The 26397-nt window shown below is 51.1% G+C and overlaps 8 protein-coding genes across 8 annotated transcripts; 2 read left to right on the top strand and 6 right to left on the bottom strand.

The window, feature by feature from the left end:
• Positions 1 to 1660: 1660 nt before the first annotated feature.
• CONPUDRAFT_74411 (uncharacterized protein) lies at positions 1661 to 2595 on the bottom strand (the record flags this gene model as incomplete). The annotated part of the gene is made up of 4 exons (XM_007772316.1): positions 1661 to 1890; positions 1927 to 2179; positions 2240 to 2385; positions 2436 to 2595. 4 exons carry the CDS (start codon positions 2593 to 2595, stop codon positions 1661 to 1663), a joined length of 789 nt encoding a protein of 262 aa, XP_007770506.1.
• Positions 2596 to 3053: 458 nt separating this feature from the next.
• Positions 3054 to 5811, bottom strand: CONPUDRAFT_155532 (uncharacterized protein; the record flags this gene model as incomplete). Its single annotated transcript, XM_007772399.1, has 8 exons — positions 3054 to 3068; positions 3123 to 3509; positions 3558 to 3703; positions 3753 to 4004; positions 4645 to 4827; positions 5248 to 5464; positions 5521 to 5669; positions 5721 to 5811. 8 exons carry the CDS (start codon positions 5809 to 5811, stop codon positions 3054 to 3056), a joined length of 1440 nt encoding a protein of 479 aa, XP_007770589.1.
• A 6241-nt stretch (positions 5812 to 12052) lies between these two features.
• Positions 12053 to 12406, bottom strand: CONPUDRAFT_60263 (uncharacterized protein; the record flags this gene model as incomplete). Its single annotated transcript, XM_007772304.1, has 1 exon — positions 12053 to 12406. A coding segment is annotated over one exon (354 nt), but the record flags the coding sequence as incomplete, so codon positions are not given.
• A 334-nt stretch (positions 12407 to 12740) lies between these two features.
• Positions 12741 to 13562, bottom strand: CONPUDRAFT_155530 (uncharacterized protein; the record flags this gene model as incomplete). Its single annotated transcript, XM_007772398.1, has 4 exons — positions 12741 to 12759; positions 12814 to 13253; positions 13311 to 13468; positions 13523 to 13562. The coding sequence occupies 4 exons, from the start codon at positions 13560 to 13562 to the stop codon at positions 12741 to 12743; spliced, it is 657 nt and encodes a 218-aa protein (XP_007770588.1).
• Positions 13563 to 14794: 1232 nt separating this feature from the next.
• On the bottom strand, positions 14795 to 16111 carry CONPUDRAFT_74407 (uncharacterized protein; the record flags this gene model as incomplete). The annotated part of the gene is made up of 4 exons (XM_007772315.1): positions 14795 to 15093; positions 15149 to 15240; positions 15298 to 15609; positions 15663 to 16111. 4 exons carry the CDS (start codon positions 16109 to 16111, stop codon positions 14795 to 14797), a joined length of 1152 nt encoding a protein of 383 aa, XP_007770505.1.
• A 589-nt stretch (positions 16112 to 16700) lies between these two features.
• CONPUDRAFT_74406 (uncharacterized protein) lies at positions 16701 to 18053 on the top strand (the record flags this gene model as incomplete). Its single annotated transcript, XM_007772314.1, has 8 exons — positions 16701 to 16725; positions 16784 to 16812; positions 16879 to 16965; positions 17094 to 17152; positions 17297 to 17400; positions 17452 to 17680; positions 17711 to 17783; positions 17838 to 18053. The coding sequence occupies 8 exons, from the start codon at positions 16701 to 16703 to the stop codon at positions 18051 to 18053; spliced, it is 822 nt and encodes a 273-aa protein (XP_007770504.1).
• A 2923-nt stretch (positions 18054 to 20976) lies between these two features.
• On the bottom strand, positions 20977 to 21219 carry CONPUDRAFT_38662 (uncharacterized protein; the record flags this gene model as incomplete). Its single annotated transcript, XM_007772222.1, has 1 exon — positions 20977 to 21219. A coding segment is annotated over one exon (243 nt), but the record flags the coding sequence as incomplete, so codon positions are not given.
• A 2216-nt stretch (positions 21220 to 23435) lies between these two features.
• Positions 23436 to 26168, top strand: CONPUDRAFT_138157 (Opi1-domain-containing protein). The gene is made up of 7 exons (XM_007772397.1): positions 23436 to 23576; positions 23643 to 23794; positions 23847 to 23954; positions 24004 to 24166; positions 24267 to 24493; positions 24547 to 25211; positions 25267 to 26168. Exons 1-7 carry the CDS (start codon positions 23555 to 23557, stop codon positions 25727 to 25729), a joined length of 1800 nt encoding a protein of 599 aa, XP_007770587.1. The 5' UTR covers positions 23436 to 23554; the 3' UTR covers positions 25730 to 26168.
• The last annotated feature ends 229 nt before the right edge of the window (positions 26169 to 26397 follow it).

Here is a 26397-nt window from a genome sequence, read left to right as displayed (position 1 = left end):
TCTACGATAATCCATTAGTCTAACTCACAAAATCAATCTCACAGGCCTCAGGATCTATCTCGAAACCAAGCGCGAATTCGTCGGGTGTGTGAGGAGAGGCGAGCTCTGTTGAAGGACATGCGACATTGTCCTCGGTCCCATCTGAGCCGCCATCCACGGTATAATTCAGCTTCGATGTTTTCGAAAATCAGAACGCCTTAGCCATGAGGTCAACGCTAACCCCGATTCTACAAGTCCAAGGTCTCGGGCTAACCAGTCTGATCAGCGGCATCATAGATACAAACCCTATTTTGGTCCCTTTCCAAGCAAAAATAGTCTGAGCATACCGTCGCGGCGTCACAACTCGAAAAAGTAAAGGAATTAGAACACTATTTGGAATATACGAGAACTAGAGCTCTTGTTCTGATCGAAGGTATGTGGATCGGTAGCCAGAGAAATCTCAGGGAAGGGTTTCTGCGACTCGCTGCCGAAGTAAACTTCACTGATGAAGTGCTATTGTCCCTTCCTTCAACCTTTCCTCCGACCTAATCGCCATCATCAACCGCCGTGCCCGATAAGACCGCTCTGATATCAGCATATGATGGGTGTTTCACGCCTCTTTGCGTATACACTGCCATTTACAAGCTATGCCTGAATCGTTCTCCGGAGACACATAGACTATGTCTGAACACGCTTCGATACTAAAGTAGATCCCTTTTCAGACTTCTCCTGATATGCTGTTGGAGAGGTTAACGACGTGCAGACGAAATTGAAACGCATGTAAGTCAGGATTGCAATGGGTTGACTTCAGGTTTTTCTTCGTCATGCCTTCGTGCTGCCCGCTCCCCAATACAGTCACTCCAAGTACACAAAACAGCCGTGACAGCATGCTAGATAATGTTACACTGGTGTGATTTGCATTGTATAGTGCTCTGAAACAACCGGGTAATTTCTGTCAAAAACTTGCGGTGCTGTACCCTATCCCATGCCCGTTATCTGCTTGGTAGCCAAATATATGGGACCTTTGACATCTCGTTAGACTCTCCCATGATATAAATAACTTTCCTCCATATAATTTTATGTAGCCGAGCAAAGTTATTGCGGACACAGCTGCGGGGGAAAAGGTATAAAAGGGCCATCTTTTAACAATACACTTCGTCGCTCGTCCTGTAGGACAGAAGGCGTCGACAATGTCCGCAGCTTCCTCAGAGCAAGAATTGGCATCGGAAGTATACCTTCTATTCATAACCGGTTATACACAAGGTAAGTAACTCAAGTTCACATTTATCGCTGTGAGGGGGTGGTCAACTGAACAGATCTCGCGCTAGCTGCTGCACTGACTATAATAATCTATGACTATTGTGAGTTTGCGTGCTCACTCTTATCACATACACTGGTATAATATGTTTGACTATAGTTCTGAATCTTGACTCTGAGGTACAGAGTATATACATGCCAATTTGATGCGACTGAGGACCTAACCAATTCAATCCCTTCTTCTAGGTGGAGTTTATTTGGGTGACTAGCACGAAATTCTTAGAACATATTGTGGCGATTTATTCTCTAATCAGCGTAGAAAAGTACAAGGCATGCCATCGCTTCGCTCCGGCAGGGGATATGACGTTGAACGAAGCATTAGATTATATACATCGTATGCTCGTAGTCAAATATAGCGGACACTCTAATAGTATGCAAAATACCTATCTGTCAGCATTAGCAGAGTTTCGAGGTCACGTTCGGTTGCGAGAACGGAGGAGTTGCTGATGGTGACAGCGTTCTCATCACCATCTGTTTTGTAGATAAACTGTAGTGGGAAATTTGCACGGCACATTTGTGTTGCAAAATTAAACGTGTCACGTAACTGCTCTGTGCAAAAAAATGTCCCAATAGTCGCCTCCGTTGAATGAAAAACTACGTCAATAAAATGGACACAATACGAACGCGCACGCATAGTCGCCTCTGTGTAGTGGTCAAGCCACTCAAGTGAAAACCTTGAAACGACTGCGGAAAGTCTAAGTGCTAAAGAATGTGTGTCCGCCGAAGCGACCAAGAAGTGAACAGCGAGAGGAGCATGGAAATGGAACGGCGAGTCGGTAGGTACTGTACGCCACGTAAAGAGAACACGGAAGTCCTCATAGAGGCGCGTGGCCGTGATTGAGTGATCATACGGGAATGTAGCAGGTATGGCATCGGGAAGGTCCTGGCATGACATGTCAGCTTGAATGAGACGGGCACGTTGACCATGACAAAAATGACATACTTCGCCAGTGATCGCATGAACTTCTCTAACATAGCGAGACCACATGAAGTTGTTGTTTTCAATACCATCCAAAGAGCTTCGGAGCCGATGGGACAGAGCGAATGGGTCTGGCCACGGCGTACGATCCGGTAGTAGCTGAAGATGAACTGAGATCACATTATAAATGTTAGGAGCAAAGCGGTAAAGAAGTACATACCTCTCCTAAAAGCTCTTTGAATAGTGAGAGGTAGGAGGTGTGACTGTTCTAGGTCGGCAGGCCGATGTAAGTCGCCTTCGTCCGAGGGCGCAGACGTCGTGCCATCAATGCTCAGGTTGGATAACTGGGCCACCAACGATTCTTGTTCTGAGCGAGACATGTTTGAGCACGGCAAAGGGACGACGGTGAGTGCGGTACCCTCGGAATCGTTATCAGCTTGTTTCTTATAAGCTGACGTCCATACGATTAGGCTGACGTCAGTGCGGTATCACACATATATCTCGGATGCGTGAAAGCTTACCCCGTGATATATCATTAATGAAAAGGATCGGGTTCGCGAAAAATTAATGCGTGGCGTGTATCATCGGCAACGTGAAAATGTGAGATGGAGTCAAACTCGCTAGGCAGGTCGAGAACTGCGGAGCTGACCTCGCTTTGGAGTCGGTCAATGACTCGGGAGAGCTAGGTATGTCAAGTGGAAGGCGTACCTCGGCTTCATCTTAGCGGTGAAGCCGGAGCGTTTTGATGAGACGAGGTGTGCTATATTCGATTTTAGAACTAACCCACGACAACATAAGGAGAAGTTACGATTAATGCGGAGGCTCACTGTATTGCACATTACTCGTTACAAAGCTGTAGCAGTGTGAGCATATGTACATGACTACGCGGAAGTGATAGGTTGTTTACAGTTACGGGCAATCCTTCGTAGAGAAACTCTTGCTCGCGGTCGATGGTACATAGGGAAGTGAAATGATTGAACGTCGAACGGAAGTTTTCTGCACAGAAGATAGTACCGGAGGTGTACTGCTCAGTATGGTGTTTCACCTCAATGTGGTGCACACAGTCCGAGGGGCAGTGGGTTGCGCCTGAATGAAAGTTGCGGAGATAGTCCCAGGTAAAGGACCATCCACACCCCGCTAGCCTGAAAGCCAGGGACTGTGAGCCGGTCGTAGTGACGTAGAAGTTGAGAGCAAAGGAGGCTTCATGGGCGAGAGGGGATCTGACGGATACTGTACGCCAGACAAACGCGACCTTTACGTTGTCTGGATAACTGGGAATGGAGACGGGCAGTTCCTGTAAAGTGATGAGATGAGAGCGATATGGCCACGAATGAGGGCTTACCTCACGAGTGTTTTCGTGAAGGATATCAACATAAGACTTCCAGTTGTAGACCCAGTGGGTGATGTCGTCGAATGAGAATCGTAGACAGTCCGAGAGAACGCTTGCATCTGGGTAAGTAGGGTTGAGAGGAAGCTGGCGTTCATCTGCTGTGTAGGTCTTAGACTTAGCCCGACGCACAGAGAATAGAACACTTACCCACGGAGCGCGGGTGGGCTTCATCTCTGAGACAATCAGTGTCCCTGGACGGGGACATGGAGCCGCCGTCGCTACCATCGCATAGGGAGAGTGGGCCTTCATCCTCATCCTCGTCACTGTCGTCGATAAGGGCTGGGAGGTCCGCGTCGTCGTCCGGCAAGGAGGATGCATTGTTAGTGTCACCTGGTGAGGAAGGGGCGTGCCCAATCTCGTCAATGATTGTGCCATCCTCAGCCGCTAGCCTCCAGCTAGCTTCGGTGAAGAGTACGTGAGCGCTGCGATAGTACGACATGGCCTCGCCTCAATGAGGAGAAAACAGCGTGGCGGAAGTTATGGACGCAGTGACTGGAATAGGCGACTTGACGAAGGAGGGGTTACTTTATATAAGATTCTTAGTGAGGCTGACGATGGGAAGGCGTGGCTAGGGCGAATGCCGCTTGGACAGATGGCAAGGTGCTACATCAGACGTAATGGGGTCTCCATTGAGCTAGTGAGGTTGCAAGCGAGAGGCAGAGACGATCACGAAGGGCGGGAGTCCAAAACTGTGGTGAGGGCGGTGGGTCATGTCACGTGTCAGTTTGATTCCGGTCCGGACAACCTACGGGGATTTTGATCAAGGTGCGAGTGGTGCCGGTGGAGCTTCGATTGATCTTGGTATTCCCTCGAAGCAAAGATCAGAGACCGCACCCAAATTTGAATTAGTGGTGACTGACGGCGTATCTACTGAGCCCCAAGAATCCGTCAAGTACTACCGGCTTATTGAGCAACATAACGTGGTTTACAGTGACGGGGAGCGAGCGATGCAAGTAAGCCCCGGCACTTCGACCACGAGCGCAAGCCCTCGTTACTTCAGAGAACACCCGCGCAAAACTACTCGTGCAAAAAATGGTACCAAGCGTGTAGCGCTCGATGTGAAGGGCGGCACGGATATAGTACACATAGTTAGAAGGGTAGTCGCTGTCGACCATGTTGTCACGATCAAGGAAGCTGCCAAAGTACCACGTAAGACCAGCCATACGAAATGCCAAAGTATTAACATCGCTCTCCAGGGCACAGAAGTCGATCGCGAATGGAGCTTGGTGATACAGTGTTGAGTCCGGCGGAGTGTTACGCCATACCAAATAGATTCCAATGTTTTCCGAGATTTTTAGGAGACGCTGATAGAAGTCAAAGATTGATAGTAGTTTAGTTTTTTTTTGCGAGACGGTAATGTGTTACATGGACGGAACAGTGTCTAAGCGTCAGTAGAAGTGATCATTCCCACCAGTTGTACATATCAAGCGCTCAACGACATCGGCATTGTACGCCAAAGCTATATCGTTGACTGTAACGGGTAACATATAGTACTTGTATTCAAAAGGGCTGTCGTTAGCACAGCGAGACGTCGAGAGTAAGAACGTGTCTCGGAATTCGTCAGTAAGAAAGATGGTACCGGACGTATAAAAATCGGTATGGTGACTCGAGGTAATGTAGTAAACACAGTCGGACGGCGCACCGGACGTTTGCTGATGGTACATGTGCAGATAGTCTGCGCTGAAGTACCAGCATAGCCCTGCAAGTCTGAACGCAAGAGTATGAACATTGTTGGTCATGACGTAGAAATCGACTGCCCAGGGAGCATGGCGAAAGAAGGTTGAGTTGCTCGGCACGGGACGCCAGATAAGCAGGACAGCAACGTTTCCTTCAAAGGAGGGTACGAAGGTAGGGCAGTCCTGGTGTGATGTATACATTAGCAATGGAGAAGGACGAGCAAAGTTCACGACCGCACCTCGTTTGTCAACGCGTGCATGTGTTCTACGTAGTCGTACCACGAGTAGATGCCGTGTTCTATGTCGTCAAAGGAAAAGCGAATAAGGTTCGATAACGAGAAAGGGCTACGGCGAGGCTGGCCGTTCCAGAGATGGAAGCAACACTGCGCTGCGAGAACTTTAAGTCATCCACAAATCCTGCGACGAGCTGGGTACAAACCTCGATAGACGTCACGGTATATAATCGACGGCAAGGGCTTGTCGTCTAGAATGGAGAGGTGCTCGAGGCCGTCATCACAATCGATAGCCATGGTGTCTGAGATATGAAGTGCGGACAGCGATGAAGTTAGGGTGGAGTTGAGATATAAGTCGGTAGATGGAGGCATAGGTGCTGTTAGACACGTTGCGAGCGTCAGCAAGACGTTCTGGAAGTCTGTCCAAGCGCTTTTAAAACATGAGTAGAAACTCACTTACCCAGCGCAGAATACGTCATGACATTCGCTCGCTTGCCATCGCACAGAAGCTAAGTGGAGAACTTCGCATACCCGACGAGTTGCATACGCAAGCGGTTGTGTATCCAATGAGTTGGATGGGCTATGGTGCGATTATGCCGGTCAACGGCAACCTTGAGATGTAGTTTGGAGGCAGCGGTGTTGGCGCTGGCACGGGAGCGGTGATCTTGATCAGGATTCAACGAAGGAGGTGGAGAGTGGAGAGTGCGGAATGGACAGCGGGGATTGGAGGCAACGGTATTGGCACTGGGATCAGGGTGATCATGGACGGCGACCTTGTCCGAGTGTCAACGGAGATGGACAGGGTGGTGGGGCGAGGACAACAGCGAACGGCGAGAGCGAGGTTAGCAGAGTCGGAAATCGGAGACAACAACATTTTGGAAACTGAGAAGATTACATAAGCCCGTGCCGACATCCGCACTGAGAAAGCCGAAGTTGGGCCGATCACGAAGAAGCAACGAAGAAGTCAATTTGGGGCGATTGAGACATAACACAGCTAGGCATAACATAAGAATGGAATCATGCATAGCATTTCATTGACTCTGTACTAAGCGGCGCAAATACATGACGTATGTACTGCGGTATGTGAGCGAAGTCTATCAAAGAATTATAGCGGTCTGACTGAGGGAAACGCCAGGGACCCTGAAGGTAAAAGTATGCATGTCCGACGGTCATCGGGCATGAGCGTACATTGACCTCCAGGGACCCTGAGCGTTCCGCAGGGACCGCGCTATTTTGGTGAGTGAAGCAACAGAAAAAAACCGGCTTCAGAGGAGGAGGGTGAGGAAAATGACAAAGACGTGCTAAGTAGAGAGAAGCGTACAGCACTCACTATATAGCAATGGTTATACAGGACTGTACAGTTGACCGGAATTGTCCGCTCTCTCTCTCTCGGACCAGACGGGCATGGGCGCAGAGAAGCACATGATAGGTGATTGAGACGAAGCCAGAACTGACAGCAAGCATGACAGAACCTAGGGAGCATATAGTATTCACCGTTGGCGCTGAAGTTGAAGATTCCACGCCACTATACATTGATATTGAAAGTTGCCAAATGCTCTAGGAGATTACCGCGTTGCATACAGCGTAATTGACATAGCCGAGGTAACATAATCCAGGTTATCCCGTAGCAAAACATCGCTGACTGTGACGCACAATTGGTTTCGTACAAATCCCAGAGGGTGTGTCATAGTGTCACAGATATCTTCAACGCGGTGAAACAAATCGGAGGCCGCGTCAGTGAAGAAGATAGTGCCCACAGTACATTGGGGAATGTGGTGCGCGATGCGAATGTAGTAGATACAATCACTTGGCATAACGGAAGCTGTTTGCCTGTGATCACTCAAAAAACACATTGAAAGATACCAACCGACTCCAGCCAATCGAGATCCCATCTCTATGACGTCAGGATCATAGCAGGCAACATGGAAATCTATTGCGAACGGGCATCGGGAGTGAAATGGCGAGTCCGTTGGTGTGGAGCGCCAAATGAAGATGATAAGCATGTTGTGGTCATAGTATGGAAAGGTCAGTGTGAATCCCTGATGAAATTGAACATCAGAAAAGAAGCGAGCGGAACGTAAACGCCCACAGCACAACACTAACCTCGCCGGTGGTAAAAAGCATGTCTTCGACATAATCGGGCCAAGAGGTATTTCCGTCGATTATAGCGTCAAATGTCTCTCGCATATGACTTGACAATGTGAAAGGGTTGGGCCATGGCCGAAGGTTCGTGGATACAGGGGGACAACGTGCTACCGAATATGAAAAAGTTAGGCACCAAACGTAGTATATTCACGGCGAATTGTAATCTGACCTATTTGAATGTCTCTCGCGATCACCAAAGGCATGGGGTTGTCATCGGCAATGGACAATACATCACTATGCGAAGAGGAATAGTCCTCCGCATCGGCAGGGTCACTGGAAAAGAACATGCAGGAAGAGTGTTCAGAACCGCTCATGATAATGTGCGATGGTTGTGGTGCAAACACAGAGCGTAGGATAGGCTGATGTCCGCAGCAGAATGTGCAGCTTAAATCTCAGAAAGAGCTCCTTCTGACGTAAGTGTTTGCGGTCCCCCAGAATAGAAGCATCAGTGGCTGGGAGAGAGCACGCACCAAGCATGCGCACGCATGAATGCGTTGACGAAATGTGGAACGTGAAGTCAGTGTGGATTCATTCACATACAGTTATCAAAGAAGGTCGGTATAGGTGATATTAACTGCGGAAGGAACACCAGGACGGATACGCACCATACCGCAGGAGCGGTGACGTATGCGCGACAGCGCTGTATAGAGCTGACCATGCGAAAACACGTCGCGAGTCACGTCCACTCCGACACAATCAAGCGTGAGGCCTTGGCAGCTATTGAATGTAGTCGCATATGCTGGCGCCAAAGGAAACTGCTTCCTTTCGAGAGTGTGACCGGATTTCAAACTCGCCTGGAACATGATCCGAGGCAAGAGAATATCTTCAGGGTCAACCACTCCTACACCACCTAGCCCTCGCAGAATCCTAACGGTAATGATCCGAATACCAACCTGAGTGACGACAACACGTACGTTTTTGACGAGGCCACGATCAACGGAGAAGTTTCGAAGAAGACGATAGACGCCGTTCGTTTTGACGGTAAGTGCATGGGCAGGGAATCCGGGCGGGGGATGACGAGAGATGTAGTCCAACACGCTTGCTGGAGGAATGAGTCCCGTCTCGCCAGCTTCTTTGACCGAATCGGCAGCGAGGTAAACACGTTGTTCGCCATCAACTGTATTGAGGATACTGTTGTTGTATGCGTCGACTTGGCGGTGAGTTGGCGCAAGTATTGCACGCTTGAGGCAGTCAGCGGGTCGCGATAGTGTATCGTCGGGAAAGACAAAGTCAATGAGCCGCTGCTGCGTGTAGACAGTGTCAAGCATGTCGAGTGGGACTTCAGGACCTCGCCCATCTCCAACAGAATCCACAAATGTAGCATACTCTGGATCGTCGGCATTCCTGATAGGTATAGTAAGATGGAACGTGGTGAAGTATGACCACAGTGCTGAAGACTTGATTGAAGCGTCAATAACCTGACGCTGTGAGCCACCACGGATGACTGGGCACGTTTGTCGGAAATCACCCAGGAGTATCAGTGATTTCCCACCGAACGGTCTCTCCTGTCCAGTTATCTGTTGACAGATATCATCAACACATGAAAGCACGGCCTTGTTGACCATGGGCGCTTCATCCCAAAAGATCGCGGCTGAGGCCATGACGAGCTCAGCACGAGGGCCGCGAGGAGACATGGTGGACATCAACATCTCGTTATTATCATTGACCGGCACCTGAAATAGAATCCACGGCATCAGCAGGGTTTATACATGCCATGATATGTAATGAACGGAGAGGAAAAACATTACCTTGAATGTGGAGTGAGTTGTTCGGCCTCCGGGGTATAGTTGAGCAGCGAAAGCTGCTGTAGCGGTAGGCAGAACAATTTGATTCATGGACCTGAGTTTGTCGCAAATTGCGTTCACAACAAACGTCTTTCCACGGCCCGCCGGACCATCGACAAAGAGGAGGACTTGGCGGCCCGCTGTTACAGATGCCATTATCGTGTCAAATAGCATCCGCTGCTCGAACGTCATTCGAACATATGCTTCGTCCGCTCGTAGACCGAGGCGCTCTGCATCCGGACCCCACCGAAGCAGTTCGTGTTCCACCTCACGACTGTACACGGTGGGTTCAGGCAAACCGTAGCTGACCAGTGTCTTGCCGTACTCTTCGAGCGCCTTGGAGATGTCGTCAAGTGCACGGTTATATGCGATATCCTGGGCGTTGTTGGCTTGATAGAGGAAGTCACGGGAGAGCCAATGCGCGAATTGGTCCCATAAGGTGCATGGTGTAGCGGCACAGTCATTAACGAGGAGGTGCACAAAAAGTAGGCGCAGCTGGCGGGGAGTTTTGAGAGAGGTGAGGGCTTCGAACATGGCAAGTTCCGCCTCGTTCTTGTCCACAAAGATGCCGAGTCGAACAGCGGCATCCTGGAATGAATGATATGTGATGCCTTCAATAGTGCGAGCGTCTTCAAATGAGCGGCATGGCCTGTAAATTAGAATCGTCCGCAAGTAGAAGAGTTCGCCCTTAGAAGGCGGTACCGATTTGAGACGGGTGAGATGGGCACGTCGGCTGACACGTAGAACGAAGTGCATCCGAACGACGTTGGGAATCACAGCTGCTTCTTCGTAGTAGTGACGCTTATTGATGTTGCGAGCGTTGTATGTGACGAGGCGAAACCGAACGTAGCATTCAGTGTACGTGAGATCGTCGAAGTTCATCTCAACGCCATCAATGTTGATGAAGGTACCTCGAGGACGATTGAGATAGCGCTCCAAAAAGGTTGCGGAGCGTTCAGAGCGATTGCGGCGATACTGTCGATATACAGTGGAGTTAGGGAGATGCACAGGAAGAGCCTCAATGCTCGGCTCCTTATACGTGATATTGTAGCCCAGAATTCGCCAAACTGCTTCCCCCGCAGACAAATAGCGTGACTTGTACCACTCTTCGATTTCATCGACTGGTTCATTCTCTCTCCGGATAGTGTAGCGAGCTTTGTCGGGCGCTGTGGACAACATAAGTATGCAATTCAATGTGAACATATGAACTGCGAACCTTTATGGATGTATTTGAAGAGATATTGGAATAGATGAGACGTGTTAGCGACTTCGAAATTGATGTGGCACTTGAAGGAGCGGAGGAGTTCGAGGTTGTATGGGACGATCATTGCGTCATTCGCGGAGCGTCTACGATAGTGGACACGGCCCTCATTGTCGATTGTTGTACGATCTTGGGCGGGATGGGGATACCCAAAGCGGCAGTGACGAGAGCCGTCCTCGCGCTCTCGCTGACAGTACGTCGCAGCCGGTCGACCCAGAGAAGGGTGGTTATGGCGCATAAACTTGTTGACCAATTCTGCATCGTCTGAGTTAGAAGGCACCTCAGCCGAAACAACGGCGTCAATATCCTCAGGAGACACACAGTCAGATGGAAACTTGAGAAGGATATGGACATGGGGAAGACCGCGCTTTTGAAACTCGACTGAGTATATGGTGTACAGTGGTTTACCGGCGTGAGGAAACATGTTCTTGAGAGTGCGAATGAGTGCCGTCAGTTTTCGACGAAACACGCGCGCAACGACAACAGGTGCATCGGTGAAGTCTTGGCCTGGTAACAGCTGTGACTGTATCTCTGGCCAATGAGCGTTGCACGTCATTGTAATGAAAAAGGTCGGATTACCGCGAGCTGCGGCAACAGCAAGCGAGTCGGCGATTTGTTCAGACGCCCATCGGTTAGAGCCTAGGAACGAAGCTGGAAGATATATGTTTTGGTTGTCTGAGAATTCATTTGGGTCAGCACCCATGAGAGCAGCGTCCTCGCGATGTCTCTCCAGCTGGCTGTCGCGAATATACTTCAAGCGCGTCTCCAGGTTATGACAGAACATGTCGACGATATATTCATTAGTTAGACGACCAAACATTCTGAATCTTGGTTCTCGCAGAAGACGTGCCCTGTAGTACCACAGCTGTGTAGATGCACAATCGGAAGAAGGGGTAGTATTGGAATTACTTGAACCCGAGATGTCCTCGGCTGAACCAAAAGCGCCCCAACCCAGTGTGCCATGTGGAAAGAGCAAGGGGTATGCAAGAGGTTCCCAGAGACGGCTGGTAGTGGGAATGGATTGGTTTTGGCCAGAAGTACGAGAGATTGTGAATGTCCGGGTGCCAACCTCACGGGAGGACGTGTTGTCATAGGAGATGAATGCGGCAATTTCGGACTGCGAAACAGAGTCGACGAGAGACAGCTGAGCGTTGGGGTATGTGTGTGGATCAACTTGAGAAAATTGCTGTAGATATGATACGAAGGGGTTGCACCGTGACAGAGCGGCACGGAATGCGTTGATCCATCGATCAGATAGCTCCTTTGCCCAACTTGCAAACGGAGTGGTGGACATAAATCCGTCGTACAGTAACCAGCGGACAGCAGAGTTCTGGTGCGTCGGACGGATTCTATGATAGACCCGGCCTTGGATAGCGAGAAAGCCACGGGGCCCATCGTTGTGTGGGAATGAATGAGTAGTTTCCATTGCCGCAAACGAGAACACTAGATTAAGAATCCGGGACATGGTTGAAATACGATTGTCCTGTAATAAGACATCGTATTCGGGTGGTAGAGGGGGTAAAGGGCGGACTTGGTTAAGGCGTGAACCCCGAGGACCACAGCAGAAGCCAGGGGATTCGCCAGTCAACAAATCTATCCCGCAGTGGGGGCAAGCATGCCGGTGACCAGCTCTTACTTCGCCCCATCGTAAGCGTGGCTGGGAGATTGGCGCTATTGCCCATGTGTTACGGACAGAATCCATGCACAATCACTGAAACTTGTCAAGACACGATAAGTGTTCAAAAGGAATCGAATTACCAAGTTTCAAAGGTACTGTAGATAGCGTGGACGAAGGATGAAGTTGAGGATGGTGGAAGAAGTAAAGCAGATCAACGAGATGAATACTGGTGATAGAGTCGGCGACAGTACACAGTTGAGCACGACACGGAGACAGAAACTTGAAATGCTCCTAGTTAAGTCAAAAGAAGAAAAAAGAAGGTACGGTGATGAAGCAGTGGAGTAGATGATTGTGTCGTAAAGGAAGGCAGATAATGATGAGAGTGGCATATCAAAGGGAGAAACAGAACGGAGCCACGTTACAGGACGTGGACAAACCTAGTGCGAGCCAAGTTAGAGATGTCATGCTTGTGTCAAAGAAGCGAAACTGACCTGCCAGCGCGAAAAGCGAGCGTGAGGTAAACTGGGTTTCGAAGGGTCGCATTCCTGCCAACTGCCGTCACAGGCCAGCCATAGATCATGGTCGCCGGTGCCTTGTAGCGACACCACCGCATCATTGCGGCAAATACAAATCTGCCGCCCCTGTTGAAGAGAATTATACCGCCAATGTGGGCCCGTTGCGCGTCCGCAACAAACCCTAGCCGCACCACAGGAATACGACCCCACTTATGGAAGAAATCGAAAAGGAATGACGCAAGTGCTTCAAGTGGAGATGTGCCGTCGAAACGATCGTAGGTGAGATAGAAATTCGCGGAATATGGAGCGTTCGAGTGAAAAGGGGAAGTGTCACTGGTGCGACACCAGGTAATGAGCAAGCGGTATTTCCGCTTTTGCAGACGAGCGATAGAGTCGGGATTCACGAGTTCGGCAAACTGTGGTAATGATGATTAAATCAGTGGAAACACTGAATCGAAATGCAATAAAATTACCATGCTCAGCTGAGTCAGAGAGACATAGAACTGGTCGAAGTTGATTGCGCGGCCTTGTACCAAACGAAGCAAATGCAACAAAGAGGGGAGATCGTCGGGGCAAAGGGAAGAAATTGAACGAATCATAGACCACGGACGGACGACGAACTCGGGAACACCTAGGGCAAAGAGTAAGTTAGAGCTGACGCAAAGCGGGAGGAGGCGATACAGACTGGTTGCGGTGAACTTGCGAAGATAGAGAGCAAACGACATCTTGTTCTAAACTTGAGACAGAAAGCCGTTGGGTATGGGCGACAGCAATTTAACGAGCGAGGGACCAGCCATGACGACAGAGACGGAGTTCAGCAAAGGTTCGATCATGGATGAAGCGACAGGGAAAGATGAGAGACGCGGAGCAAGGTGCGGGGACTTGAAGCGCTTCCTGCCAAGGTAGCAAGCAGCACCAAATATCCGCACACGTGTATCCGGCGCGGACATCCGGGTGGAGCACAGCTTGACATGATCGGGTCCGAGTAGAAAACCGAAGAAGTCGGAAGAACCACTACGCTGATGACCCCGACATTCTCCTTGGGTGGGCGCATGATGTCATATCCCTAGCATTCAGCGAAGGGTCAACTTGGGGTCAACGGCAACTACAGAAATGAGCATAGCCAAGGCCCTCGCGGGCACCCCTAGGGCCGAAGGACGGGACAGGTATGGTAACACAGTGGTAGCGCCGTACGTGAGGATATGATTTGTATGTACGGAACGGAATGACATTGGCCTAATAGTACTGCTAGCCAACGCTTGAGATGAGACCTTCTACTAATGCTCTATTGCGTCGGCTCAGTTCTGAGAGCGAGGCATGCCATAAGTATAGTACTATTGTTATTGCTTTCGTCTATGCTACACGGTCTTATTTATACAATGGTACGTGGTTATCGTGCATCGCATGAATGCGAGTATACCCGTAGTTTAGTGCTGTTTAGCCATGGTGGGCGCATGCGTCAGCGCGCGCATTGGCATTGGTTCAGCCGGGGGCGCCGTCGCGTCGCATTATGGACCAAGGTTCCCCCGTCACTTTGGGCGCGGGGAGAGCCTATTAATTCACCGGGGCGTTACTGTGGGCGAACACCCTCTGGCTGACCCGTGCATAGGCTGGAGAGAAAATATGGCGAGGGCTGACGGATAGTCTGCCTTGCACAGAGCAGATGGCCGACCAGCCCTCGCCCGTTTGTGTCTCTCCGAGCCATAGCAACGAGGCCGCCGAGCGGCCCACTCAGATTGAAGCGGACTGGGGCACCAGCGCCCGCTGCCGGAAGAATATGGTGAAAAGAAAGAGAGAGAGAAACTGCGGAGCCAACACGCGACATATCGGAGTTTGAAACCAGCTGCCGTATTTGGCAGCACAAAGGAGCTGTGACATTGGAGCGAGGAGGGTACACAATTAACATGATAGGATATACATTGTGCTTCGGATTGTATTAGATTGTACATAAATTCTATTACGCAGAGGCCTTCTTCGTGCGCTTCCTGCCACGGCCGCGAGAGGAGGTGTTAGCCTTCCCACAAGCAGGAGTAGTGGAAGACTCGGCATGTGCAGATGCACCCGCGCCATTGTCCTGGTCGGCATTCTCCCTCTGGAAGCGAAGAAAAGCTTCGTATGTGGCAGCATCCATCGCGGGCGCGGCGGTAGGAGTGGAAGCTAACTGAACAGTGCCGGACTGAGGAGCTGGGGAGTCCGCGACCGGAGCGGGGACAGCAGATGTGGCAGCGCTGTGGGGCGAAGACGGAACGGGCGAAGCTACGAAATCAGTCAGAACAGAAGTATTGACATAGAAGAAACTACCGATACTGACCAACATTAGTTTTGTTATCGTCATCGTTATCTTCCTCCATCTCGTCGTCGCTCCCAACCGGAGTCGCGGGAGCCCCAAAAACGCGACCAACTCTGGATTAGAAGGGATTAGCACCGAAAAGCAGGAAGATAACGATATGCAGCACGTACGCAGGATTAGAAGGGGCCCCATGAGAAGAAGATTGAGCGCCGGCCGTGGACGCGTTTCCGGACGCAACGGCAGTGAACTTGCGCTTCTTGGACGGAGACCCATCAACTGACGCAGCACCAGGAGTGGGAGGTGCTCCGCCATTTCCCCCATGGGTGTCGCGCGGGCCGACGCTCATAGCAAGACCTTGAATAGTGATGCGGAAGCTGCCCGCGGAACCCCATCCCACAGGTAAGCCGTACGAATACGTGATAGTGTTGTTCCTCGGGATGGGAGTCCTCTGCCAACGACGAGACGACATGCTCCAAGTACACCTGTGTGGAGTGTAAGAACGAACAGGACAGTAAACCGAACTGAAAGGGCTCACTGAATGAGGGAGTCCTTGAAGCCGTCACGAACATAGTCAGTGGCTGACAGAGTGCAACCACGAAGGTCAGGGTCTCCCAGAGACGGCTCGCTGTCTACGACAGTGCCGAGAACATACAAAGTTGGATAGGTGTTCGGAACGTGGTCGTCGTAACCAAGGTCAGACGGATGACCAGGGAACGGATTGAGCTCGGAGCACTCAATGAGAATGGTGCCCTGATCGGATGGGAAGTGGACCTGGGCGACAGCCTCGACGAGGGTGTTGTCTGGGAGGGAGGGATCCGAAAAGCGAGCGTAGATGCGAAACTCGGCGGCTAGCGCAGAGTCGTCGTTGCAGCGAAGAGTGGTGGCATACTGCCAGTAGTACGCGATGGCGCCGGACGCCTTGGTGACGGAGACGCGACGAGCGTTGGCGAGGCAGAAATAACCCTTCGCGCTGCAGGAAGACATGATGGAGATGTGATGGCGATATCAACGATTGGTGATGAGCAAATGCGATGAGCAGAAAGCGACGATAACGTGCTGCGGGGGATGGTCAACCGATGGAACGAAAGCAGAGGATATAAATATAAAAAATGCAACATACCAAATGCGGAGAAAAGAGACGCATGTCAAGAAAAAGAGGAGCTGTTCGAACGGCGTGCTGTGTCGTTTGTTAGGAATTTAGGAGGAATCACGTATCCGGAGAAAAGCGTGGGTGTGAGTGAATGGCCGAGGGGTATGACGCAATGACGAGGTGGAGCAGTCTGGAGCCAATGGAGTCAGCAATTGCGAGAATCCTAAGAACATCGCCTTGGGATTTGTCAAGCTTTCAAGGGCATCCCCACTGGCATAAACGATTGATCGGCGGAAAAAACCATCAAGCCTAGTCGGTCCGTATCCGAGAGAGAAAGTGAATGTGTGGAGTGGCATAGAGCCACATATTGAATGGATGGTGGGCAGGCAAGACGCGGAAATGAGCCATGTTCATACCAGAAGCGGAGCAAGCCAAACATGACCAAACAAAAGCCGAGGATGTGCTTAATGATACGGGGAGATCATGGACCACTCTTTTATACGTAATGGTGAGTCGGAATGAAGGTTTCTTTAATTATAGGGTGTTTACGCTCACTGCTATTCCAGATGCGGTACTCGGGAATGCTATTCGCTGCGTAAGTACATTAATGCTTTCTTCCTTTGTTTGCGTAGTACTAATCATTATCTCAGTTTATTCGCAGGTTATGCGCTCCAAAATAATGTTTATACTCAAACAACTCACTGCCATGCTCGCAGTATACTCTATCAACCTACCGATAACAAGCATAGTGAGTCCATAAAAGCTTAGTATTGGGGCACTCAAGATAATATCGATGTTATGTTATAGCAGTGAGTTTTACCGGATTAATCTTTATCGCTTATTTTGCTCTGACCTGGTTGATCCTCTCAGATGTAGGTACAAGTTCAGAAAATCTTACAGCCGGTGCTTAACTCAGCGCTCAAACAGGTTACACGGTATTTGTAATTATGCAGGTGTTATCCGTTTTGCTTTCCATCGTTTTACAAGGTTTGGCCCGAACTATGCTTTTCCCTGTCCTTAATAACGAACTTAGTCCCTGTAGGCATGATGGCTGTGCGCATATATGGTCTATTTCAAAGGTCCAAAGCCGTTTTGATTGGTCTTTCTACTTGCTTCACAATAACGTGCGCCATCAATATCACTGCTGTGATGTTTGTATTTGCCTTTGGACCCAATCTGGAATGTGAGTTGCTCTTTATCTGCAATTAAGTCGTTCCCAAACACTCCTTTTTAGCGACGTTCACTATGTTGAATATCAACATCTGCCAGCAAGATACTACATCTCTCCGATGGGCATACCCTGCAACAAGCATGGCAGTTCTGACATTCGACACCATTCTCTGCGCTTTTGCTTTACATCATGCCATTAGGCACCTTTCACCTTCGTTCTGGAATAGGCCAGTGCAAGCAGCAACGAGCATTGGGGCTGTGATTGTTCGAGACAACTTGACCTACTTTTTATTGTGAGTTCAAATCAGATTGCTCACGTTCAGCGATATAACTGCATTCAGCGCTTTGATGTGTTACACGCTTTCGGCTATGGCATTTGCGCCCTCTATAGCAAACGTATGGAATTATATTCGATATCATCTAACTGGTCTTTGATATTATCCGCACTAGATAACGGCATTCATTGTCATCAACTCGATGATGGAAAGCATCCTCCTCGCCCTGATCGGCCCTTGGTTATTAGTGAGCCTAAGGAAGAGCTTTGAATTGACTACAGGTGCCGAGGTTTCGGCATCACAAGAAGTAACGACAGTGGCGTTTGCGAGTGTACCTCCAATACGAAGCGTTGGGTATATGTTTGAAGATGCGACATTCCAGCAGCTTTGACTTCCGTAACTTATTTAGAACATGATCAGTGATAGTTTTTGAAACTGTCCTAAAAAATGGGAAACATGATTTACGCTTCACACTCCTATGGTATATTTACTTCGCTTTTCATGCATAAAGTAGCGGTGTATGTAGGCACGGCCCCCATAAATCAATTCTGTTTCTCAACAAGTCTGCCGGTTGACAAGTCGCAAGCCAAATGTCTAACCTATCTGATCAAGATGTAGAGTGATCATATTTTACCTCGGGATCAGTACCTGGAGCCGCATCAAATGATATTTCGACCTCCATATGCGATCGTGTCTTGAATACAGGAGAGATGGCCTCGTTGTTGTCGCATTAACTGAAGCGTGGTAATAATATACTGCAAGGGGGTTAGGGAAGGAAAATCCCAGCGAAGATGCCTGAGGTATCGCTTGGGTATCGCGATGAGTGGATGTCGGCGCGAAAGGTCCTGTAAGCAAGGCGGAAAAAGTGGTGAGAGCCGCCTGCGAGTGCAGCCAAAGCATGTGAACACAGGGGTTAAATGGGGGCTAGTGGACGTCTTGAGGTGGGCTACAATGCTTTGGAAACGTTCGTTACTGGTTATCCGTGCTTCTTCCTGTAAAAGGGCTGCATCATCAGCACAGACTTCCAAGCTGACAAGGAGATTATAGCGAAGCTGATCAATCCATACTCAACTGGCTGATAAGCAACTTTTCCCAAGAAGCGTTCGATCAATTGCTCTCCTTTTCATACAGCATCAGTAAGCAAAGCTACATTTTGCCTCATACGTTCGAGTTTTATCTTATGACGCTACACGAAGCTAAGTCTTCCTCCAGCAGTTGTACATGCATGTAAGAACGAGGGTTGGAGTTGCCAGCGTAGTAACGTTAGAACTTAGGGGCTTACTTAGAAAGCAGAATTCCGTGTGGATCGGAGTCAACTACGTCCCGCACAAATCCACGCTTATTCAAGTTCCTATGCTGACCGTCTTCAATTTCCACGTATCTACCGACATTTGCATATCAATATCTTATGCTAGTAATACTCAGTCTAACCATTTCTTCGCATTGCGATCTTGGGTACTTCGCTTTCCAACGTTCAACTTACCACAGACTTAGAAATCAAGAGCATTGAATCCTAAGATTCCCTTCTTGATGTCATGTCATCATATCTTGGACTCCCACCCTGCTTCCACCAACGAAAACCTTCGGCCAAAACAGCGCAATTTGGCCCCGCACACCGTCGACGCACCGTCCTGTAGAGACTGGAGCCTTCCATCAAATTACCCTCCACCGGCCTTCATGAGATCTAGACCGTGACACGATCTCTCGAGATTTTCAAACGTTCCATAGTGCTTCCGGAAACGATCGACGCGGTGGCGTGCGGAGCTCCAGCGGTCCATCGCCGGGCCGGAGCCGTTGGAGAATGGTTCGAACGCCGTCATGTTGCGAGGGGCATGTGTTTTGCTGTGTAAGGGTAGTGCCCCTGTATGCTAGTCTGGTGGCTAGCTAAGAAAGAAGCTTCGGTTATCACTTGAAGCGCTGGTCGAAGCGCCGGTACTTTCAAGAACAAGTTGCGTCCTAGGACGAAGTTTGGATTCGCAAGTTCGAGTTGACCTCTTTCCGTACGCCTGGACCTGTACTCCATCTTCTTTCCGAAGCGGAGAGTTCCGTCCTCTTCAGTGTGGCATTAATGAAACGCTTGGCGGTGCTGACTTGAGCATACTCTCTGTGATTGACAAATTTATACATTCTAGCCACCATGACACCCAGAAAAACATTCTACGCCGTTCATTGAGTCTCCTACATTTTGCTTACTGTGCAATACACAGAACCGTACCTTCGGGGATAGACCATCTCACCATACCCATAAACGCGCGAAAAGTAAGCCTCCCCCTCTAAACACCAAAGTCTTTATAAGCGCCGAGTCGGAGCGTTTCATTATGAACCCCAACGATGCTATCCGCTTCGTCTAGGGGAATTCCTGCAGAATACGATGTCAAGTGTACCTGCTCCTAAGCACCGATCTCGAAAGGAAGCAAAACTCAAGTTTTGGCCGTCTCCTTTGTCGAGTAAGGGGTTATCGAGTGTCTATTCAGAACTCGCCTTTGGCCAAGCCTTTGGCGTGCAATTGCTTTGCATAGGTTTTTTCGCTTTATTCATCAAGGAAGGGCTTGGCGGGAAGAGCTCCTCTCGGGTCTCGGGGGCTCGAGCATTTTTTCAACTTCGTCACTCAAGGAAACGTAGTCACCAGGTTCGTGTATCAAGTATGACTCTATTGGTTGCAATGCTACTAAGAAAAAGAAAATACTATGGATACAGTAGAGCGCATACATGGAAGTGAGATGTGATACAAATGTGTATGGGGTGTTATAGATAAATGCACGAGACTATAATGATAGAATGGTGGATGAGGAGGTCGACGAGCGGCAGTGGGATGCAAATGAGAAGATAGTCTGATACATAACGCAAGAAAGATGACAATGCAACAGGAAAAAAACAGGCGAGAACAATAATGTGACGTAACAAAAGAAAAGAAGAAGAGATCCTAAGCAACGACAATAATGCCGATGGCTCTACAAAGTCCCTGTGATGATGCGAGAGAGAGAAGGGGTGTATACATGGCTGGGGTTTGGCGTCCAATGACAGGGGTGAAGCGGGGCTCGTAAGACTCGTTCATATCATTGTGGAAGCAGAGCGTCAACGTTGGATGCTCGACTCGGCGTGACTTTTATGTGCGGATGATGATAGATGGTGATGACGGGGACGGGGGGAACAGGCTCCATGGGTGTTAGACGCCGTGACGGTGGACGCGAACGTGCTGGTTGAGGTTATCCCGGCGGCTGAACGACCGGTCGCATCCCTGGTGCGGGCACTCGAACGCTGGATAGATGGGACATGACGAGCAGCCGTCAGCATCGTCTCACTAAATCAAAAAGTAGAAAGGAGGACTCACGTTTCTCGTGCGTATGAATGCTCCTAATATGCCGCTTGAGATGCTCCCCGCGCACAAAGCACGCATGACAGCCATCGACTTCGCACATGTACGCCCTCATGCCTGCCCCGCCGCCACTCTCCTTGCACCCGCGCGTGAACGGCAAGGGTTTCCCGTTTGCGGACGTAGGCACCTTGCGTCCACGCGAGCGCTTCGTGAGGTTCGGCACCGGCTTGGGCAGGGCAGCGCCAGATCCAACGCGGGTGCGACGGCGACTTGGGACGGCAATTGGCGCTGAGTTGTTGGCGCCTGTGGCGATGGTGGTGGAGAGATAAGCGCCAAAGCCCCCGACGGAGGATTTGGTAGACGGCCGAGTGCCAGGAGCTGAAGGACCTGGCGAGGGGGAGGGTGACGACGATGCGGCGTACGATGAGCCGCTCGCGGAGGGCGTGCACAGGGACGAAAGCGAGTCTTTATCCGAGTCTTCCGGGCCGGCGTCTAGCTTGAGCTCGGGGACGTCGCCCACTGTGTGACCGTTGTTGTAGGCTGGTAGACTCATGCCACCGTCCATCTCGAGCGAGATGGGCGAGATGCTCGTCGGCGTATAAGTCTCGCCCTGAGCCGCGGGCGAGATGGATAGTCGTGGGTCGTCTGCGAAACTCATCGCAGCGGGGACAGAGTCCGGGGAGGTCATGAGCAGCGTCGGAGACACGCTGTGCGGGAGCTGGTGCTGCGGGATGGTGAGACCCCCGGTATGGTGATGGTGCTGCAGCCCGAACTGGCCATCGAGCGTGGTGCAGTAGCTTTCCATGGCGTTGACATCATCAACGTCGAATGTCATCGACAACGGCGAGCTCTGCGATGCCATGAAGGCGCCGAGATCCTCGTTGACGCCGGACATGTATCTCGAAGCGCCGGTGTTGTTCCCGGCGGCGCCGTAGACCGGTGACGCACTGCCGTTGCACGGAGAAGCAGATGCAGCGGCGGAGTAGAGGGTCATCTCCGAGGGACTTGCGTGCAAGTATGCGTTGGTGGTAGAGTAATTGACGGACTGTTGGTGACCTCCTTGGTGGGCTGCGTGACCGTAGTGTGCGGTCGAACCAAGCTCGGGCATGGAGAGGCGGCGCTCTTGGCCGTGAAGGGCGGCGAGACGGCGTTGGTGGTCAAGCTCGAGGGAGGAGGGGTCGTACGGATAGAGAAGGTCGTCCTGTCGCCACTGCAGAGTGCTCATCGCTGGAAGCTGAAGTTGGGAGAACGGGTGATGCTGCAGGTGGAGCGGGTGAATGAAGCGGCGGTGGTAGGAGTCAAGAGCAGAGGAGGACAGTGCGAGGAGAAGAACGAGCAAGGAGGCGGATATAGGATATACTGGTGACAGAGAGGGAGCAAGAGACGATTGAGTGTGTGGATGAGTTCCGCTGGGACGTGGACTGGTAAGAGGAGGGGACGACAAAGGATTGATTTAAGAGCGGCCTGGACTGAATGAACGACGAAGGGCGCACAGGGGACATTCCATTTCGGGCGGATCACCCGCCTCCCGACCCGATGACGCTACCAGATATGTTTCATCATTGCTCACATAAGCGTGACTTCGTTCAATTCGACGTTCGATGCGGAGATCATCGTTTTTCATTCTTGAATTGTTTTATCCTATGTAGGGGCCCGAAGGTGGGGAAGACCGGTCGAGGCGTGGGCTCGGCGCTTCCGATTCCGTGCAGAGTACGCATTCAGGATTGGAAAGGTGGGTATACCATACATAGCTGTAGCGATGCTACCGAACCACTGGCAAGACGCAGTACCGCGGCTCTCGGAGGCGGAGGAGATCGACGCTGTCAATCAAGCTATGAGCTCAGATGACAGCAATTAATGAGGAAATTTTTATGACCTTGAATTCAGTTTTCTGCCAACGTAGAGATCTTGGGAGCGAGGAATTTTGACCCAGCAAATGTGCCATAAAGGCTTAATGTCGCTGGAGCGACCGAGGAGCGACTCCCAATGCATCATATCCGCTCCCGCTCAGCGCTTGCTTGTGCTTGTTTGGCGCGCGCAATTTAGCTTTTTTCACCGTGTGTCGCGTAGATCTGTCGCCGCACATTCAACGACACGCGCACCAACAACCCTATCCGAATCCGAGGCCGAGTGCCTCACTACTGGTTCATACAGGAGCTCCAACACGACCTTCAAGCTTCAACGCTCAACGTCAAACACGGAAAGCTTGTGTGTTTCGTCAAAGGCAAGAATGATGTCATAACCCCAACGTAAAGCAAAGGACCAAAAAGGGGAGTCCATTATCACAGGCCGGAAGCATTAGGTAGCGATTAGATAAGACTCGTGAATAACACGTGAAAGGACGGGTGCAAAGTGCCCCAACGAAGTTGCAATTGCGGTCGTCGGCTTCGGTGCTACTCTCCCTCGTCTTCGGACTTCCCCCCCTGGTTTCTTCCTTCTTCCTACTCACTGTCATGTCCGACGTCCAGCTCACCTCTGCTTCCTCATCGCCATCGTCAAAAGCGCCGCAGCACTCCCCGCGGTCTTATCCAGACGAGGATGAAAGCGTGCGAATCGCCATTAGCGCACTCGGCGACATGCGTAACAACGCTCGCGCAGGTACCTCTCCCCCTGTTTACGTTTGAAACCTGCACCCATCCCAATCGTCGTCAAATTTACTTCCAGGCCCATCTTCTCCGTCAACCTCCGCATCCAATGGACACCAATACCCAGACGCGTCCTCGCCAGACTTTGTCTCTCGCGTCTCCCACTTCCCTATCGTTAATACCGCCCTCAAGGCATACGAAAACACCAAGGCTAGTTCACGCATGGTCAAGGTGAGTTACTCCATTACTTATATCAGCTCTTGACCCATCCTTCGATCCCTAGTATGGCGCCGAGATGATGGAATCGTCCATGAAGACCTTCTACCGTCCCGTTCTGGGGAGATTACCCGTCGACCAACTCGACGAGTTTGCCTGTCGACAACTGGATCGAGTGCGTACACATTATGTATCTCTTCTTCCCTCACTCATTTCCCTCCCAGCTCGACAATTACCGACGTCCGTCGAGTGACAACATTCGCGGCGATAGCGCCCAACGCTCATCAGACACCAGCGCAGGCGCAGATCACGATGAGCGTGATAATGCTGCAGGTGCCAGCAGTAGACCGTCATCATCGTCAAATGCGCGTGAATATGCTACCGACGGTACGTGTGATTGTTCCTGCCCCCCATTACACATGGTCCGCCGCCCGTCACCATCGGTCCGATTAGAGCGGACATCGTGCTCACATGTGATTTTTATCAGACGACTCAATGAGTGTCACGTCGCCACCGCCTGCAAGCTTTACGGAGAGCAGAACGCCGACGCCGCAGCTACGTGAGCGAGAAGGTGAACCGTCGAGATCGGAGAATCAGCAGCAGATCGTGCAGCGGAGCAGATGGCAGACTGTGCTCCTCGAGGCGGGTGGGATCGGTGCGGCGGTGAGCGAGGAGAGTATGCGGAGGTTGAAGTACTGTCTGCAGTGGTTACAGGTATGTCTCTGATCGTTCACGTAGTAAAACTTATTCTCACAGGGGAACGACAGTACGCAACAGAACACATCGACGGCCAAATCCTCATACTTCGGGATTTCATCGTCTCCCTTCAATCCGCCGCGAATGGCTCTACGTCCCCTGACGCACTCATCTCCCCCTCCCACCTCCGTACACTCACTGAGATTCGCAAGGACGTCGTACACACTGTGCGTCAAGTAGTCGACGTCGTCTCCAAATACGCCGGGGGCGCCCTCCCTGAGCCTGCACGTAGCCGCGTACGTGGGTTCATGTTGCACCTTCCACAGCGGTGGGCGAGCGCGACCCAGGGTCTGCCTGTGGAGTCCAGTAGACCGAGTGTCCCATCTCACGGGACGAGCAGTGCCGCAGAGGCTGCAAGCAGCGGTGGTGGGGCGAGCGGGGCTACCAGGAGAGGAAGACAGGCTAGGCAGGCGCAGAACCGTGAGCGCGGGACGGCAACGCCCGTGAGCTCGAGGCCCGTTAGTCCGATATCTAGTCCCCGCGTCAAGCCAAAGTCGACAACTGGTGCTGCTGGAGGAGCAGGTGCCGGAGGGACGGGTACGGTAGGCCCGCCAGCTCCGACGGCGGGGTCTGCGACTGCTGCTGCGCAGCGGATCTTGACGCTTGCGATGGAGAGTCTGGATATGATGAGAGGGGTCACATCAGTCATGAAGGAGAGCTTGGATCGGGCGGATGCGTAAGTCTCTCGTTCGTTCGTTCATCTCACAATTTCTGATATGTTCCGTACGCAGATGGGTCGAACGCCTGAGAGTCGTCGGCATTCAGCGAGGTCAGATATCCGAGCAACAATCTCAGGCCCAGAGCGAGGATATGCCTCCTCCCCCACCGCCTTCCTCGTCATCGTCTTCGGATGTGAACGGATCTTCGTCGTCCTCGTCCACGCTGGCACATAGGCGGAAACACTCACTCCCTCACCTCACCTCGTCCGCTTCGACTTCGGCTGTCTCGACGCCGGCGCAGGACACGCCCTACTCGAGTGTGCCGACGACACCCGTCGAGCTCTCGTTGGGCGCCGTGCACCAGTTGAACCAGGTGCAGGTGCAACAGTCGCCGATGGGTGCGGCACAGATGCAGAGTTTGCCGCCTCTCGCGGCGTTGTCGTTGGGTGGGAGAGTTGTCGAGGAGAAGGCTGGTACCGGTGCTGTTGTTGGCGATGGTGGGAGAGAGGCGATGGATGTGGACGTGGACGCGTGAGGTGATTGATGAGGATGACCTTGGAATATGACGTGCTGCTTTTGGACGTGATATTGGGCGAGGGTCATTCGATGGCCCTCTGTTGGTTGCGAGTCGCTCTCGGCGGCCATGATGGTTCTTTTCTGTGGTCGATGGATGCGTGAGTTGTCGGTACGGCGTTGGATGGGACGTACCCGTGTTGTGGGCATTTGGATGTTGGATGCGGGCACTAACTTATTCCATTCCTTTGTTTGATATCTCTCTGGTTTCTCTCGCCGTTCTGGTTGTCATGTTGCCCGTTCTCTGTTATCTTGACGGTGGCTGAGTCGCTGCATAGCTTCTGTCTCTTGTACAAACGCATTCTCGCATGTTCACACCTCTCCTTTACGTGATTCTGTCTTCCCATCTCAGTCTCTTATTTACTCCTGTACGTTGCGTATGTAGTAATGCTGGAAACCGGGCGCTTCACCTGTCTCTCGCTGGGTCTTGGTGGTATATCTCGTGTGCTTCAAGTTGTAGTGTGCCTGGGAGGTGCAATACGTATCTGACGTATCTTCTTACGGCTGCCGCAGCACTGGCATGTGATCAAGTTAACGAAATGTCCATAACATAAGACATGGCTTCTAGCCTAGCGTCTAATTCTAATGACCTAGTCAATGCACGATAAATACGAATGCGGGTCACATATG

The sequence above is a fragment of the Coniophora puteana genome (assembly GCF_000271625.1).
Source record: "Coniophora puteana RWD-64-598 SS2 unplaced genomic scaffold CONPUscaffold_9, whole genome shotgun sequence".
NCBI classification, from domain to species: Eukaryota; Fungi; Basidiomycota; class Agaricomycetes; order Boletales; family Coniophoraceae; genus Coniophora; species Coniophora puteana.
This window is presented reverse-complemented; position numbering and strand designations above follow the sequence as displayed.